The 16,193-nt window shown below is 35.8% G+C and overlaps 1 protein-coding gene across 1 annotated transcript in view; it reads left to right on the top strand.

Annotated features, from left to right (window-relative positions):
• sppl3 (signal peptide peptidase 3) overlaps nucleotides 1–3,157 on the top strand; it is a 43,195-nt gene extending 40,038 nt beyond the window's left edge. Inside the window, exon 10 of the mRNA XM_058789585.1 lies at nucleotides 938–3,157. Within this exon, the coding sequence (XP_058645568.1) occupies nucleotides 938–1,009 (72 nt within the window). The 3' untranslated portion in view covers nucleotides 1,010–3,157. The remainder of the gene's footprint in view (nucleotides 1–937) is intronic.
• Nucleotides 3,158–16,193: the final 13,036 nt, after the last annotated feature.

Here is a 16,193-nt window from a genome sequence, read left to right as displayed (position 1 = left end):
AATGTCCCCACAATTCACAAAAACAAACGTGTGTGTGTGTGTGTGTGTGTGTGTGTGTGTGTGTGTGTGTGTGTGTGTGTGTTGACCCATTTCATTTTTGAATGGGTCCATATTTTATTTTCATGCACAAAACATGTAAATAGCAATGTAGATTATGCAAAAGGAATGAAATGCAATGAAAAAAGTATAAGAAATGTTTTTAAAAAAAGTAAAAATAGGATACAATATTTAATAGTAACAAAAAATGCAAGTTATTACTCGTATTTGAGGGTTCTGTTACCAACATTACATTTGCATTTTAAGAAAACAAACAGTTAGTAAATGGATAGTGCATTACATAACTACTACTATTTTATTTTATTTATTTATTTATTTATTTTTGGGGGGGACAATAATTTTCCATGTTTTCGGTGCTGATGTGGTGGTGACACGTTCATGTAACCAGAGGGTGGTGCCAATAGAACACCTACAAGCTGTCATGACAACAGAAGAACACCACCGATGCCGAAACTGAGCCGACAGTGCTGCATTTCAGCCGAATTGGCCCGAATGTGCATTTTTGTTTCATTTTTGATGTCCTAGACTTATGAGCAGTTGATTTATGCTAATTGATGGACTATTATGTTAATAAGTGCCATACATTCAGTTATATTATATTAATGTTTCAGCACGTTACAATCATTATATAGCTTTAGTTAAGAGCCTATTCCCTAATGAATTAAACAGTTTGTTAACATACGGATTGAAAGCGTGAATGGTCTCTCTCCCTCTGTTTATGGGTGTTTAGAGTACTGTAGCCTATGCGTGCGTGCATGCAGGGGAGGGGTGCGATTTTCGAATAATAATCGAATAATACCAGGCGATTTTCGAATATTATTTTTGCCTGAAATGGCCATCCCTAGTATGAACCGGTGGTAATTCTGTCCATGTCTTTTAGGGAGACCTGCGGCGCATGTGGTCCGAGCCCTTCCACACCAAGTCCAGCAGCTCCCGCTTCCTGGAGGTATGATGCTGCTCCGACCAGCACAAGTTCCCACCGTCCCTCCATTCCCACCCACCGGAGAGAGAGAGAGAGAGAGAGGTCGGAAGAGATGAACTGCACTCGTCTTCTCATCATCCCTCATTCCCGTTGTCATTCTCCAGCCAGTGGATGAGCAGCTGCACGCGGACTTCACTGCCAGATGGATTCATGCGCTCCTCTCGTCTCCATTCATACTCTCTTGGTCTTTTTTTCCTCTACCTCTTTTCTTTCTCCGCTCCATTCCACCTTTATCACACTACTTTTCTCTCTCTTGCTTCTATCCCATCATCCCATTCTTTCCTGTTCCACCGGACTTAGCCGCATTTTACCGGATCGCTCGTCATCTGGACGTGAACCGGAGCCCCTTTGAGCTCCAAGTGTGTTTCCATTTGTACCGTTTGGCACCATTATGGATTTACAGACTGAGATTTCTTTATTATTTCCTGCTCTAAACGAACTGTGGACGAGGAACGTAGATTCTGCCACAGCTTGGGATGACGATGACCCTATAAGGGACCAGCACACAATAGAGGACAGCGTCGTTCCCCCCTTTCCTTCCCTCGTTCTCTCTTCCTCTTTCCCTTTCTGATAAAACCCAACCCGTATCCATCCCTCCCTCCCTCTCACCAGATTCCCTCTCTAACAGCCCCTCCTTCGCAGAAACATGTATTTTATTTAGAAAGATTTTATTCTTGACATATACAGAAATGATGCATTATAAATTGCGGGGGCGCACAGCTCTATGTATATATGTGTACACATGTATTAGGGGTTATCATGTCGAGGTGTAAGTGAAGTGTGTGTGAGATCGTGTGCGTGTGCGAACAAAAATGCGTTTAAACAGGAACCGGTTTTCATTTAGTTACTTTTAGATCTCAATGCGCATTTTTCCCTCATAAATTGCTCTGCCTAGGTCACTATTTTTTTTTTTTTTTTTTGCCTCTTCTGTAAAATTAATTGCAATGCGCCATTCAATTTGACTATTGAAGACAAGAGTGTGTGATTCACGTTTGTTTATGTATGAATGTATGCTGTTGCCTCCACAGGCTCTGGATGGACCACTGAAGGCGAGCTCTATCTTGCTAATGGAGGGAAATGTTTCAGGATTGTACTAAGCTCAGTTATTTAAACAGGCTGAATTTTTTCCACTATTATTTCAAGCATTAATTTTTTCGTTTGTAGTCATTCCTTTAACCCAATTGGCTCTGTAATGATGAAACTGGAATTGAGGTGCAAGATTGAGAGAGAGCAAGTGTGTGTGTGTGTGTGTGTAATGTTGTAGAAAATAATGCATTTTGCTGGCTCAGTCTGTTAATTTTCTTTTTTTTTTTTTTTTTTTTTTTACCTGTTGTTACCTGTTTTTTAATCTGTTAGTCGTCTGGCCTTGCATGTCAATTGTACAGCGTGTCGTTCTTCAAAGCTGCGTTTTCCAGGGCAAGCGCGCTAGTGCGACACTCTGAAACTCTGAGATGCAGACACGGGGTCGTGGACGAAGAGTCGCACAAGAGAATTTATGAACCGGAGAGGGGCAACGAGACCGGACCGCTCTGACCCCTGCGGCCGGCCTGGACCTCGCGCAAATATTGGCACTGCGTTGCCTGAATATTCAGTATGAACGTTTGCCTGGCAGTGGGACACTGTTAACCTGAGCATCATGGACATCGTTTTACCCACAGACCTCCTCCTCACTGTCCCTCTGCCACCCTTACAGACATTACGAGAAAAAAAAAAAAAAAAGAACAATATAAATGACGATCATGACGATTGCATTGAAAGTAAATTCAAATGTTCATTTTTTTTATGGAAGATTGCATTTTGTTTTTGTTTGTTTGTTTTTGTTTCATCCCATTGTTTGTATTTTTCTCCACTCCCCCCCTAATGCTGTGGATTTTCGTTTTGTACTCGATTCTTTTTTCTCCTCCGTCGTCCTCCCTGCCTGCAGAGGGCGCTATGCTCTGGTGGGCGATCAACATTAACAGCCAAAAGGATTCTGTATAAAAAAAAAAAATTTGAATAAATTAAAGTGTAGTGAAATGTGGATCCAAATGAGCTGTACTGAAGACATTTCAGCTCTCATAACCTTCCCTTTCTTCTTAGTCAGGATTCTGCTGTAAATAAACATGACTCTTAACTGTATGTGCAAGTAGTCTCATTTCCTGCAGCAAAGTGACATTTCCTTTTATTAGTTAGTGTTGTTTGCTAAAGAGGACGTGACAGCTGCTACACTGTAAAACATGATATGATCAGTGAGTCATGACCCATTTTTACATCGCATCTCAATAATTTGGGCTCAATAATTTCTACTTTTTTGTAATTTATATGAAATTCAACTTAATTTTTAAAGCCGGTTTAAAGTAATTTAAGACCAAATGACTTGAATGTTGATTAAACCTAAAAGATTTTAGGCAGTTTTTTGTTTTTTTTAAAAAACATTGTCATGTATGATTTTTATTCATGATTTTGCTACTATTACTGCTGCTGCTGTTTACCTTGTTGTTGTTATTATTACTCATATTTGCGGGTTCCATGTTTCCGACCTTAAATATTAAAATGTGGTAAGTTATCTTCTTAATTTTATTCTTGTACGTTAAGACACTTACTGTTTGAATGTTTGCGGTGAACTCAATCTTGTTGGACAAACTTGTAAACCGGTTTCTAGTTGAATAAGCTAGTGGTTGTTTTTGGTCCAGTGTGCCCTTCCAGCTAATTACTTAAATGTTTTAAAAGGGTTGTCTAATGAGTTCATCATTACGTTTTAGAAGTTATTAGAGAGATGCTGTATAAAGTCACACTTTTGATAAATGTATTTTATGAGGTTCGCTTTGCGACCACACGGTGGCACTGTGAGCTCACTGCAGCTCACTCTAACAGCAACCGCCTCAGTACACAGTTATTCTGATTCTATGGACATTCATTTTTAATTCAATAGTATTTCTATGATTAGAATAAGTTTTATAATATTGTGACACTAAAACCAAACGTAAATATGGAAAATATAACCAATACGTTTGTGTTAAGATTAAAAGCTGTATAAATTGTAAATGAATTAGGATAAAATCTTCTAGAATATCTACTTGGCGTTAATAATTCTCCATTTTCAATTTATCGTCGCGCGACCGCCAGGCTGTGACGTCACTTCTCGCGCTGAGGGAAAATGGCCGCTCATTCATGTGATGATGCTGAACCAGCCGCTGCTCTCCAACACACTAGTGCTGCTCTAAAAAGATGGTTTGTCAAAACTTTTTTATAACTACAGCTTGGAATATAGCTTTCTTTTTTTATTTTTTGATTGAGGTTTTAATATGATTGAGAAGAATCAAACTGCAAATAGTGCAGGCCTATATAGTTGTCTCTGTATGTTAATTAAGGTAAGGACAAAGTATTCTAATATCTCAAAAAAAAAAAAAGTCACATGTCACACTTAAAATAATCATTTTAACCCTGTAAAACATGACCAATTAAATAATAATTTTTTTTTTTTAATGAAACAGTTTGTTGAACCTTCAAACTAAATATATAGGCTAGACGAAAATCTATAAAACGATTGCAAATAGGTTTTATGTTTTATTTCATATTTGATAGGCTACGTCAGACATAGACTGTATTATGATATAAAAGAATATGGAGATCATACTTAAAATGACCATACATATACTAATATATATATATTTGTGTGTGTGTGTGTGTGTGTGTGTGTGTGACCCTGGACGACAAAACCAGTGTCGAAAAAGTGTCAATTTTTTGAAATCATCTGAAAGCTGAATAATAAGCTTTGCATTGATGTATTGATGTATGGTTTGTTAGGATTGGACCATATTTGGCTGAGATACAACTATTTGAACATCTGTAATCTGAGGGTGCAAAAAAATCAAAATATTGAGAAAATCACCTTTAAAGTTGTCTAAATGAAGTTCTTAGCAATGCGTATTACTAATCAAAAATTAAGTTTTGATACATTTGCGGTAAGAAATTTACTAAATGTCTTCATGGAACATGATCTTTACTTAATATCCTAATGATTTTTGGTATAAAAGAAAAATCGATAATTTTGACCCATACAATGTATTTTTGGCTATTGCTACAAATATACCCCAGCGACTTAAGACTGGTTTTGTGGTCCAGGGTCACACACATATATATATATATATATATATATATATATATATATATGTGTGTGTGTGTGTTATTGTTATATTGTTGTTTATATGGGCATAAAGTACAATCAAATTCAATTGTTTTTAGTATTTTTTTAGGTAACTATCAAATTCATGTTAATATCAGTTGTCGCTCTATATCTCCCAATAATATGTTTTAGTAAGATTATTTAAATGCATATTTTTTTTATATAATTAAAGCTCTGTACTTTTGGGGGCAAAACATACAATACCTTCCACAAAAGCCTAATGCATCATATCTGATAATGCCAAGTAAACCTAAGTTGCTTCGGTCCCTTAAGTGTTCATCCTGAAATATCAATAAAAATATAAAAGTTATTCTCACATTTACTTGCTTTATAAAAATCAGCAAAGATTTCACAGCAAGACGACACATGTATCACAATGCAAAGGTGGATGTTTTTACAATTCTACTAAAAGACCTTTTAATTTACTGAAAAAGTTTCAGTCAGTTGATAGAAGGCATGTAGTAGATTGCGTACAGTCTCATCATTTAGAGTCCTTAGAAGTTCACGGCGTTGTAGGGTTAAACTGCTGGCCTTTGAATCCTCTGTCAGGGCTGTGGGTGAGGGGGGTTATTGGGGGTCGTTAAGGTCAAGCAAGTGTTAGAGAGACACTGCGGCTGTGGAATTTCTAGGGTCCACCCCTGTTCACGTATTGGCCAGAGCACCCAAAGACTCTGCAGTCGGGATGGTCATGCTGGATTCCACTGGGACGGTGTGGATTGTCACATGTTATCTGTGGGGAAAATCGCAGTGCAAAGTTAACTGGATAAGGAGTGTGTTGAAGGGAAAGAACAGATGTCATTCACTTACATAAACAGGCAAGTGTTACATTAAAAGAAAGTCAAAGTCAGTTGTTCCGTAATAAAGCGCTGGAGCTTTTTTATCAATGCTAGATTGTTTGCTTCTAATGGTACAGAAGCACATGTTTTACGTGTAAGTGCACACTTCATAAAATGGGTGTAGAGTTACTGATTAAGGACAGCTGTAGGTGGATGCTTTGATTATAGGTTATCTTTAAAGTAACGTCCAGCGCTCCTCCCCCCGACCCTCAGGGCTTGTTTGAATAAGGTCTGCGTGCCCCTGTGTGGGTTGGGCTCCTCTACCCCTGTGCCCTTTGACCCCTGTGTACATTCCGCATGTATTCTGTGAAATGAAGTGAGGAATTCCTCTGAAGTTTAGTTAATGGATTGGAGGAGCTACTGAGGAACACATGGGTTGGAAAGTATACTTTGGACCTCCGGCTCTCACAGAGCACGCCAGCAGTGTTGAAAATGATGGGAGAAGCCGAATACATTTGGGAAGTTAATGCATTATGTAGACATGGACTAATTTATAGGATATGTATGTTAGGTGCTGTGTGTGATCATTTCAAAAGTTCGCATACCATTTTAATAGGCTACTAAAAAGACAAAATCACAAGTAGGCTATGAACTTTCTTGGGTGGTTGTAACAATTGATGGAATTTAAAAACAATATATCACTTTTGGCATTTTGAACTTTGTAAGAGTTCGTTCTTTCTTTTTTTGGCATTTTTGGTTTCATGAAGAAACTTTAACATCCACGAAACATTTCCAATCCACAAAAGGTTCTTTATAATTGAAAAGGTTTCTTCAGATTATTAAAAATGTTCATTACAATAAGGAGAAAATGGTTCTTTTAAGAACTGTTCACAGATTCACACAAATTTTTGTTTTTGTTTTTTCCTACGGCACTACTGTGAAAACAACCTTTTAGAGTGTATGATGTTTATATATATATATATATAGTTTATATTGATAAAATATTATACATATTTTCGTATTAAATAAGAAATATTCCAAGAATATGATATAATGTATTTATAAAATTTATATAAGTAATTTACACTGCACTTAAAATGAACTAAGAGTGATTAAAAATCATGACAAAAATGAAAGAAATTTTATTCAGGTAGTTAAAAATAATTTTAAATCATTTTTAAACACCAAGAATTAAACTCTAAAAACCACAACTGCGTTCTCCAGTTAATTATCTTTATATTTTTAGTGTATTTATTAAACTTGTATAAGTCATTTACACTGCACTTAAAAGCATGACAAAAATGAAAGAAATTTTACAAGTTAAGATTCATTAACTTAATAATTGTTATTTACTATACCAATCAAAACTTTAGGGTCAGTAAGCTTTAAAAAATACCAATTAATACTTACTAATTACTAATTAATACTAATTCAGCAAGGTTGAATTAAATTGATCGAAAGTGACAGTAAAGACATTTATAAAGTTACAAAATATTTCTATTTTTATTTTAAATAATCGATTTTCTTTACAGCTTTCTACTCACTAAAAAAATTATCAACATTTCCACAAAAATGATTAATAATAAATATTTTTCAGAAGCAAATCAGCATATTAGAGTGCTTCCTGAAGGATTGTGTAACACAAATTCAGCTTTGCCATCCACGGAATAAATTACATCTTAAATTATAACACAAAAGAGTTATTTTAAACTAATAACACCTGACAATATTTTATTTGTACTTCATTTCTGATCAACTAAATGCAGCTTTGGTGAGCATTAGAGACAAAAAATGTTTTAGACGGAGTATGGCATGTCACATGTCAGGACATGTCAACTTCCCAAAAAGAATTTCACGTCAGCTAAATATACATTTAGATTACTAAAGACCAGTTGATTGTTTGTGAAATAATTAATAAATGTTTTTCCTTTATGCTTTTTTAATTCCATCTAATTCCACAACCATCAGTTATTCTCTCATTTATAATTGCATTGATTTTTATTCTCAAGTCAGTTTAGTACTGAAATGTTACGCCAACCAAATGGCTTGGGTGTGAAGGTGCTGTACGAAGGCAAAATGAGCAGAAAGGTTCTTGCCGTGAATGTTGACACCCTGAGCATGTGTAAGCTCAGAATACGGCTGGAATCCCCCCTATACAGAAACGCTGTGATGTCTGGTGTCACGTTCAGCTTGAGAACCCCGGACCACCACCCACACAGCTGGAATGCCGGGCATGCGCTCCACACACCCGCTTTGGGCTGGAAAGGGTAGACAGCACTTCTTAAGGCAAAACAAGGGGGGGAGAAGAGTTCTGGAAAACTGGAGGTGGGGCTCCACTCCAAAAAAGAGCAGTGAATCTCAAAGGGATTCGCATCCCGTCCGTGTCACCACCCACTGTGACGGCGATAGAAGAGGCTCATCCATTAACCTTCGGCTCGGATCGGGGAAATGATCAATGACTGTCTATCAGCGCTGCTTTTCCCTCTTGGGTGATCCATGAGGGAGAGAGGCATGGGATGGAGAAGAAGAGGGTAGGCAGGGAAAGGTGAAAGGGCAGAGGAAGAGGGGAGGAACATTTTTGGAGGAAGGGAATTGGGGGAAAGAAAGAACAATAACAAAACTCTACCTCCCATGTTTGAAAGGTTTCCTGTTCTCATTCGGAAACACAGCTCAGGTATGACTGCTGGAGATCAAACAGGAAGCATTTCAAATGAATTCAAAGGTGAAAAAGAAACAAATGTGTTCGAAAAGTCAAAATATTTGATTAGAATTTTTTTTTTTTAAAGTAACAGTTTTGGTTATCATCATTTTTCTTTTCTTTTTTTTCTAAATACATTTTCTTTTTTAAATTTGTGAGACTTTTAAAAATGTTTTTTAGTTTGTTTTTCAAGGACTGAATCTGAACTCTAAACTCACTGAGCATAACATTTTACAAAACAAATTGAAATACTGAAAAAATAGTGTGATGTAAAAAAAAAAAAAACACCTAAAGTAACTGGTAACATTCAAATTAACGCGTGTTAAGTCAAAAATATTACTAAATAGATTAACTTATAACAACAAAATTAGTTTTATGGTTAAATCAGGTAGTTAAAATCATTTTTAAACAGCAAGAATTAAACCCTAAAAATATAGATATTTAAATGCTGAAACCACAATTGCCTTCTGCAGTTAATTATCTATATATTTTTAGTGCATTTATTAAATCAAAACCCTGAAGAGAGACATGTGATGACAGCATCTTAAATGGAGAATTACAGTTTGACCGCATAGAAATGAAAAATGATTTCTACCAAAGGAAATCTTTTTAAAACTGTTATTTAATTCTAATGTCTGATTTGCTGTTTTTATTTGAAGCATGTATAGTCAGTTACATGTGTTTTATTTAATGTAAATATGATTCCATCCTTTCTGTGTAAATCAGTTTTTCTGTTACTAATTTTTCTTGATCATTTTCCTAGTTTCACAAATAATTATTACTATAATTCTTATCAAATTTATACTCCAAAAAGTTGAAAAGCCTGTCTTTCGTACTGTGAAATTAAAGGTGACACGATGACACTGATCAAATCCATTAAATACAATTAGATCTGTTTTTCTGAACAATTTAAACACACATTTCTGAATCATTCCTTGAGAATTACGTCAGCTGTAATTCTGTTGATAATTCTCTGAATATTTAACATAGAAATAACAAGCATGTTTATTAAAGTGTTTTAGAAATATCTACACAACTTTATTTCCTCCACAAAATTAGTTTTCCTAGTCTTTGTGTTTTATTGCATTCGTTTGATGGTTTTCAAACATGGTGTTATTCAATACAAATATAAGAAAAAGAAAAATACAAATATTTTGCTCAAAACAATTAGAATAGTGATTTCTTCTAAAACCATGCTTCCCAAAATAATTAAATACGAAATACATTTCCACTCACCTTCTTACTAACATTAAAACTAATGGGTTTAAAAAAACAGCTATACTTTTACAGTTACGTAAAAAATATATATATATATATTTATGTTTCAATTAATGTAGAGTGTTAAAATTGTACATTTTCTCTGTGAATATATACTACTATTAAAAACGAAGCAACAATTTTCTGTGCATGTTTTTGAGTTGCACATCAACCCTTGAACAGCGTAACATGATAACCTTTAAAGAGAATCCACTTACAGAACATACCAGAGTGTATATGAATTCAAATGATTTATAGAATGCAACATATGACAGCAGAAATTAGTTATTAATGGTTTGAAAAACACGTTTATTGTTTATAAATGTATAAATTTGGATTAAAAAACATAATGGAAAAGCCACTGATAATTTTTAACTTTTAATGCGTGATACATCAAAGAAGCAAGGTGTATCTCTGGAGTCAGTTATGATTTTAAATGGCCAGAAAGAAAGACAGGCAGAACATCCCTTGTAGTTTTCCTCGCAGCCTGTTGAATGCATTGCCCACATCAAACACTTTTAACAGAGTAACCACACAATCAGATCCCTTCAGATTGGGGGACAGAGAGAGGGAAAGGGAGGGGGAAATGGGCCCTTTCTCACTAAACAATACCATTATTTCAGCTCCCTTGGCCAAGAATGCCACATTTCACAGCCCACTACCCTCCTCCAGATGTCAATCAAAGCTCACTGGCGACTCAAGCGCCACCCAGAACCAGCCCTGGTTCGACCCACCGCTGTGGCCCGACCCACAAAATCTCCCATAACCTGTGTAAAATCGTATTAGAGAAAGGTGCATATTTATATTTATGTCATCTGAAGTATTAAAAATGGTGTTTTTAGTTCAAATGCACTTTTTAGAGATCAGTGCATTTTTTTTCGTTTTGTAAAGCTCTAAATAAAATTTAAAAATATTATTAATAAATAAACAACAGCCCTGTAGCAATGTAAGTTTAAGAAAAATAAATAAATCGATGTAAAATGTGCATTTGAACAAGATGTTCCTCATACATTTCCTAAACAAATCTTTAAAGTTTTAGTGACACAGATTTGATTTCTGATCAGAGTTATTGATAAAATATGCATAAATGCATTTTCTTTTTATTTCATTTTAAATGCATTTTTCTTTTTGTTTCATTTAATGTTAAAATACTTTACAATTTTATTTTATAATGTGAATCAGTGTTTTCACTGGCATGTTTACACGCGTGATCAATCAAAAAATGAATAAACAGGCTTAAATATTAAATATTATGTAGCCTACCTCATAACTGTATGAGATGCTTTATTGTGCTTTGACACAAACATCATCTTTTGAAATGGTGAAATGTAATTAAACATCTTTGTATATTCATATAGAACCAAGAGTCTGACTCTGAACTTTCATTTAGTTCACATCTGTGTCAGACCCTTCTAAAGTATTGAGTTTTGCATTAAATCTGCTAATAATCAAGAAATACTATAATATAAGAATGGAATGAGAAGTGATTGTCATCGTAAATGCTTCTAACGCATGTATTTGAGCAGTAGTATCATCCGAGATCAGAGCGGACGGCGGTGAATTTGTGAATGAGACACAGTGCGTCGCGCATTTGTTGTTCAATTAAAGTATGCAGCGGCGGTATCAGTTTAGCGTCCAATCACAGCACGAGTCACAGCGCCGAGGAGCTGAGGATTCAACCAACGGCTGGTCGCGCGGCAGAGACTAGCGCAGCAGCGGACCAATCAGCGGCGCGCATGCAAATGAGGCATTTGCTCCGGCTAGATCTGAATGTCAACTAGTCAAAGATGGAGTCTGACGCTGGAAGGCCGTGACGCCGCGCGTCTTTACATTTGCTCGTTTATTTTGCAGAGCCGCGCGGTAAGATTTTAACTTTGCGCTCTCGCAAACGGAGAGTCTCAATGCATTTACCATTTGAAAAAGGACCGAAGACGAAGGCGTTCAGGTTTTGCACCTTTTACTCAACTTTTCCTCTTCTCTCACTCTCGCTCTTCGTTTTTTTTTTTTTTTTCCCCTCTGGCGGAGTGTCCCTCCCTTGGTTCGCTGCCATTCATGAATTTGGGGTTCACTATGTGCTCTTCATGCATTTGGGATGATTGGGCGGAAATGGCGGGAGCTGTAGGGCGTAAAGGAGAGTTTGGATGGATAGGACCAATCCACTCGCCTCATTTTCATGCGCATCAGGACCGTGTGCCATCAAACCCTGGGTACGAGATCTCTTCTGTAGTATGCAGCGTTTATGTGCGCAATGTTTGCTGTCTGAGGAAACGGAGAAGGCTAGACGAAATGCTACTGTTTAAATGCACGCTCTGGTCGTGTGATCATCAGGTACGATTTACCCTTTTAAACGGTGTGAATTTGAGGTAAACACATCACCGTTATTAACTGTAAATTCGTTTGTCTGCCGAACTTTAGTTGGGCTAGTGATACTTTACAATTAATCCGAATAAAAACAAACACGCGAAACTGGCGAGAGCGTTTAATTCGAATTAATTCTAGTATTAACTCTGTCAGAATGCATCTAATGCGATTGTAAATTGTTGGAGAATTAATTAGGGTTAGACAGTAATTCGTAAAGTTTATTATGGTTATCAACAGGTTTTTGAAAATGCTAATGCAAATTAAGCAACCTGCTAAAGCGTTTTCTTACTTTTATAGCTCTGAACGCTGTACATCAACGTGTTTAAATGTGTTTTTGAGTTTTAAAAACGGTTTATAAAGTCGCATAATTTCTTAAACTTCACAGTGTTCCCACTGTCCTGGAAAACTAAATATTAGGGAATTTCAAAAGTGATTTCCAGGCCTGGAAAAGTACTGGAAATTCCTGTAGGCAGTGTAAGTTTTAATTATGCTCAGTTGTTAAAAAGCTATTTCAAGTCAAATAAATATTTGTAGTGTTTGTATTTTTTTTTTAAAATCGTAATTTAGTCTTTGTAAAAAGCTGGAAAGGTTATGGACAAATCATGAAAAATGTGGGCTCCCTGAATTAAAATTGTCATTGGTGTTTTGCACATATAAAAAAGCAAAACAACTGCCTCTCTCTGTTTTTGTTTTTGTTTTATTTTTGTAAAGTTTGTTTCGATTTGACTTAATCTTATGTAACTACCAAGGTCTTAAAAAAAAAAAAAAAGTTGCAGTTGTTTTAGGAATACTGTGATTCTCTCTTGTCAGAAGTGCTGACATATTAACTCGCTCCTGGAGAAAGTTAAGTTGAATCAGAGAGGCATCCATTTAAAAAGTTAGCTTTTTATTTAATTGCACTATTAAAACTGAAACAAGTTATTTTCAAGCTCTAAAAATTGTTTTCATTGCATAAAACAGAGCCCCACTGAGACAAACCGTAAAAGAAACGTGGGAAAGATGTGGTTTTAATTTTAATTTTGCCAAGCCTTCTTTTTAAATTTGTTTAGTGGACGTTGCCATCATTTAGTCATAGTTTGTAGATTAATTATTTGGTTGTGAGTAATACTTTTAATGAATTGTCATCTGCGCTTCTCCTTTGATTTTCCAACCAACTGTGCATGAGCTGTATGAAATCAAATATACATAAATCTAAATGCAATGCAACTGGTCAAATGTAAGGAGGGGAATGATATGGTGATTTGAACCATGTTTTGTCCATTGCCCTTTTTCTGTTGTACTACTGGCCAATCAGAAGAGCAGTGCAATATTAAAAGGGCATTGGCTGATAGAACAGAGCCCTCCACCTCCCTCTATTGCCTTCACCTCTCACCCTCTCCTACTCTGACATTATTTAACATGTGGAGGCCTGGAGACCTGGAAAACCAGGAAAGCTGACACACAGTACAAATTTACTGCAGACTGTAAATGTTTAACAAACATGCTTCAAATCGTTTTTCAGAGAGTATTATTTTTGCATTTTTTATTATCATTATTGACTCTTCACTTATTGTAAAAAGACCATATATTTAATTGTCAATAATATTTAATCATTTTATTACTATATTATAACATTAACACTGTACCACTTTATTTTTCAATGTCCTTATTACACCTTACATGTATTTACTATAGTAATAACAGTAAATTATAAATAATTACATGCAGTAACCTAAACTAAATCTTAATCCTAACCCTATTGTAAGTGCACGTTGTTAATTAATATTATTCAGCAACTAAATGTATATTTCACTGTATAACAAAGACACCTGAACATATAGTGTAAACAGTATTATTAATGTTGTTGTTGTATTAATATTGTTTTTAGTTGTTCTGCTTGCATTTTAATTTGACTGTAACTGCTGATTTATATATAAAATTAACAGAGTAAATTATTTTTAAATGGTTTATTTGGAAACAAAAAATTATTAGTAGTATTGTTGTATTAATAATGATGTTATATTGTTTTAAGTTGTGACTGCATTTTATTGCGTGTGTGTATGTATATATGTACATATCAAAATATATATATAATGCCTTGATATATTGATATATTGCAAAATAAATATATAAGGCCTATATACATACATACATATAGTGCAAAAGGCCTATGTAAATCATTATTTTTGTTGAAAACAAATAAAAATATATATTTTTAGGGCGTGTGTATATGTATGTATGTGAAGAGTTTATTTGCAAAAACGGATAACACCGTTTTTTTAATTTTCAAAAATCATGTTTTTATTGTATTAGTTAGCTGTTTTTTTTTTTTTTACCCAGTCAAAATAACTCATGGAAAAAAAACATGATTTCTGAGAATTGGTAAAAACAGAGATATCTGTTTTTGCGAATGAACTCTTCATATATTGTTGCTGATAAGGTGGAAGGTGCCAGTAGAAGTAAAAATGATGAGTTGAGGGCAAGCAGTCATTGGTCAGAGAAGATGGCTGTCCCTCTGTCCACGTGCTGATGTGCTGAGGTCAGCTGCTCTGACGATGTTGCACTACTGTACCATCCATTCTAGCAGTGCAATAGTATTGTCATAGCATTTAGCCTCTGATATGCTCAACACTCACGGGAACCCTGGGAAATAAGTGCCAGATCGGTCAGGTTGTCCCTTTACATAGATTAACCTCCAACTGTAACTGGTGTAACGCATGTGTTTGAGAAATAAAATCACTTCTTTTTTGGACTTCAAGCTGATTTCAGGCCTCATTTGTTTCGGCGGCCTTGCCATTTCCCTCAGTTGTCGAGTTATCAGGTGCTAGGCTTCGTTTGGAGCTAAAGGCCGAATAAAGGTGCACGGGTCGGACCCTCCCTTGTCACAGGTTAGCAGGGGGAAGGGAATGTTTTCGGTGGAATGCAGGGAGGCAAGTCCAGGGGTGGGGGATGGTCAGGAGAGGGGCCCAGGACTGCTAAACGTGTCTCTCGGCATTGCTGAGACTGTTCTTAACATAACTGCGTGAATCAAGCCTATAGGCTCTGAATCATGCATACCAGGCCTATATGAGCGAGGCGAGGCACTACACAAGGTGTCTGTACTTTCCCTGTAACTATATGAATATACTTTATGAATTTGAAGAAGTATAGGTTACTCTATTATCATAACTTCACAAGAAACACTACACGTGAAGACTGTAAATGTGTCGTTATCAGCTCTTAAGTGATAAAAATTGTCTCTGCAATGAAATTTGTTCATCAAAGTCGGTTTTTACACCGAGGCAGTGGTGCAATTTTAGGAATACGCCTGGGGTTAAACCTTAACCCTGTTTATCCATTGAGGTGGGAAACTCTCAGCAAGCGGAGCACCTCAACCACTCTAGTAATGACTGTGACTTGTCGGGGCACGTTTGCAAAGCTTGCTGGGAAATAGTGGAATGTGAGGAATGGGAGATTATATGTGTCTGCGGTGCTATCATATGGGACACGTCATCACACTCTTCAAAATAAAACTTCCTAAAGGGGTTTTCAGATGGTTGAAGAACCATTTTTGGTTCTCAGAACTTTCAGTGATTGGTTTTTAAAAGAACCATGTTTAACTTAATGTGAAGAATGTTTTTCCGCTATATCACTGTTAAAAGTTTCAAAAAGGGGGGTTGGCAACAATGCCATATAGAAGAACCACTTTTTCTACTTTAAAGAACATTTAGTCCAGTAGAAAGGTTCTTCATGGAGCCATCTATGCCAAAGAACCTTTATTTATTTAAAAAAATAATTGTTAGTTGAATGGAAAGATTCCATGGATGTTGAAAGTTCCTCATGAAATCATAAATTCTGATAAACACGCTTAAAAAAATAAAGGTTTTATTGGCATCTATATGGTTTCATGAAGAGCCTTCAACATCCATGGAATCTTTC

The sequence above is a fragment of the Onychostoma macrolepis genome, chromosome 10, assembly GCF_012432095.1.
Source record: "Onychostoma macrolepis isolate SWU-2019 chromosome 10, ASM1243209v1, whole genome shotgun sequence".
NCBI classification, from domain to species: Eukaryota; Metazoa; Chordata; class Actinopteri; order Cypriniformes; family Cyprinidae; genus Onychostoma; species Onychostoma macrolepis.
The sequence above is the reverse complement of the archived record's forward strand: the minus strand, read 5'-3'. Positions and strand labels throughout refer to the sequence as shown.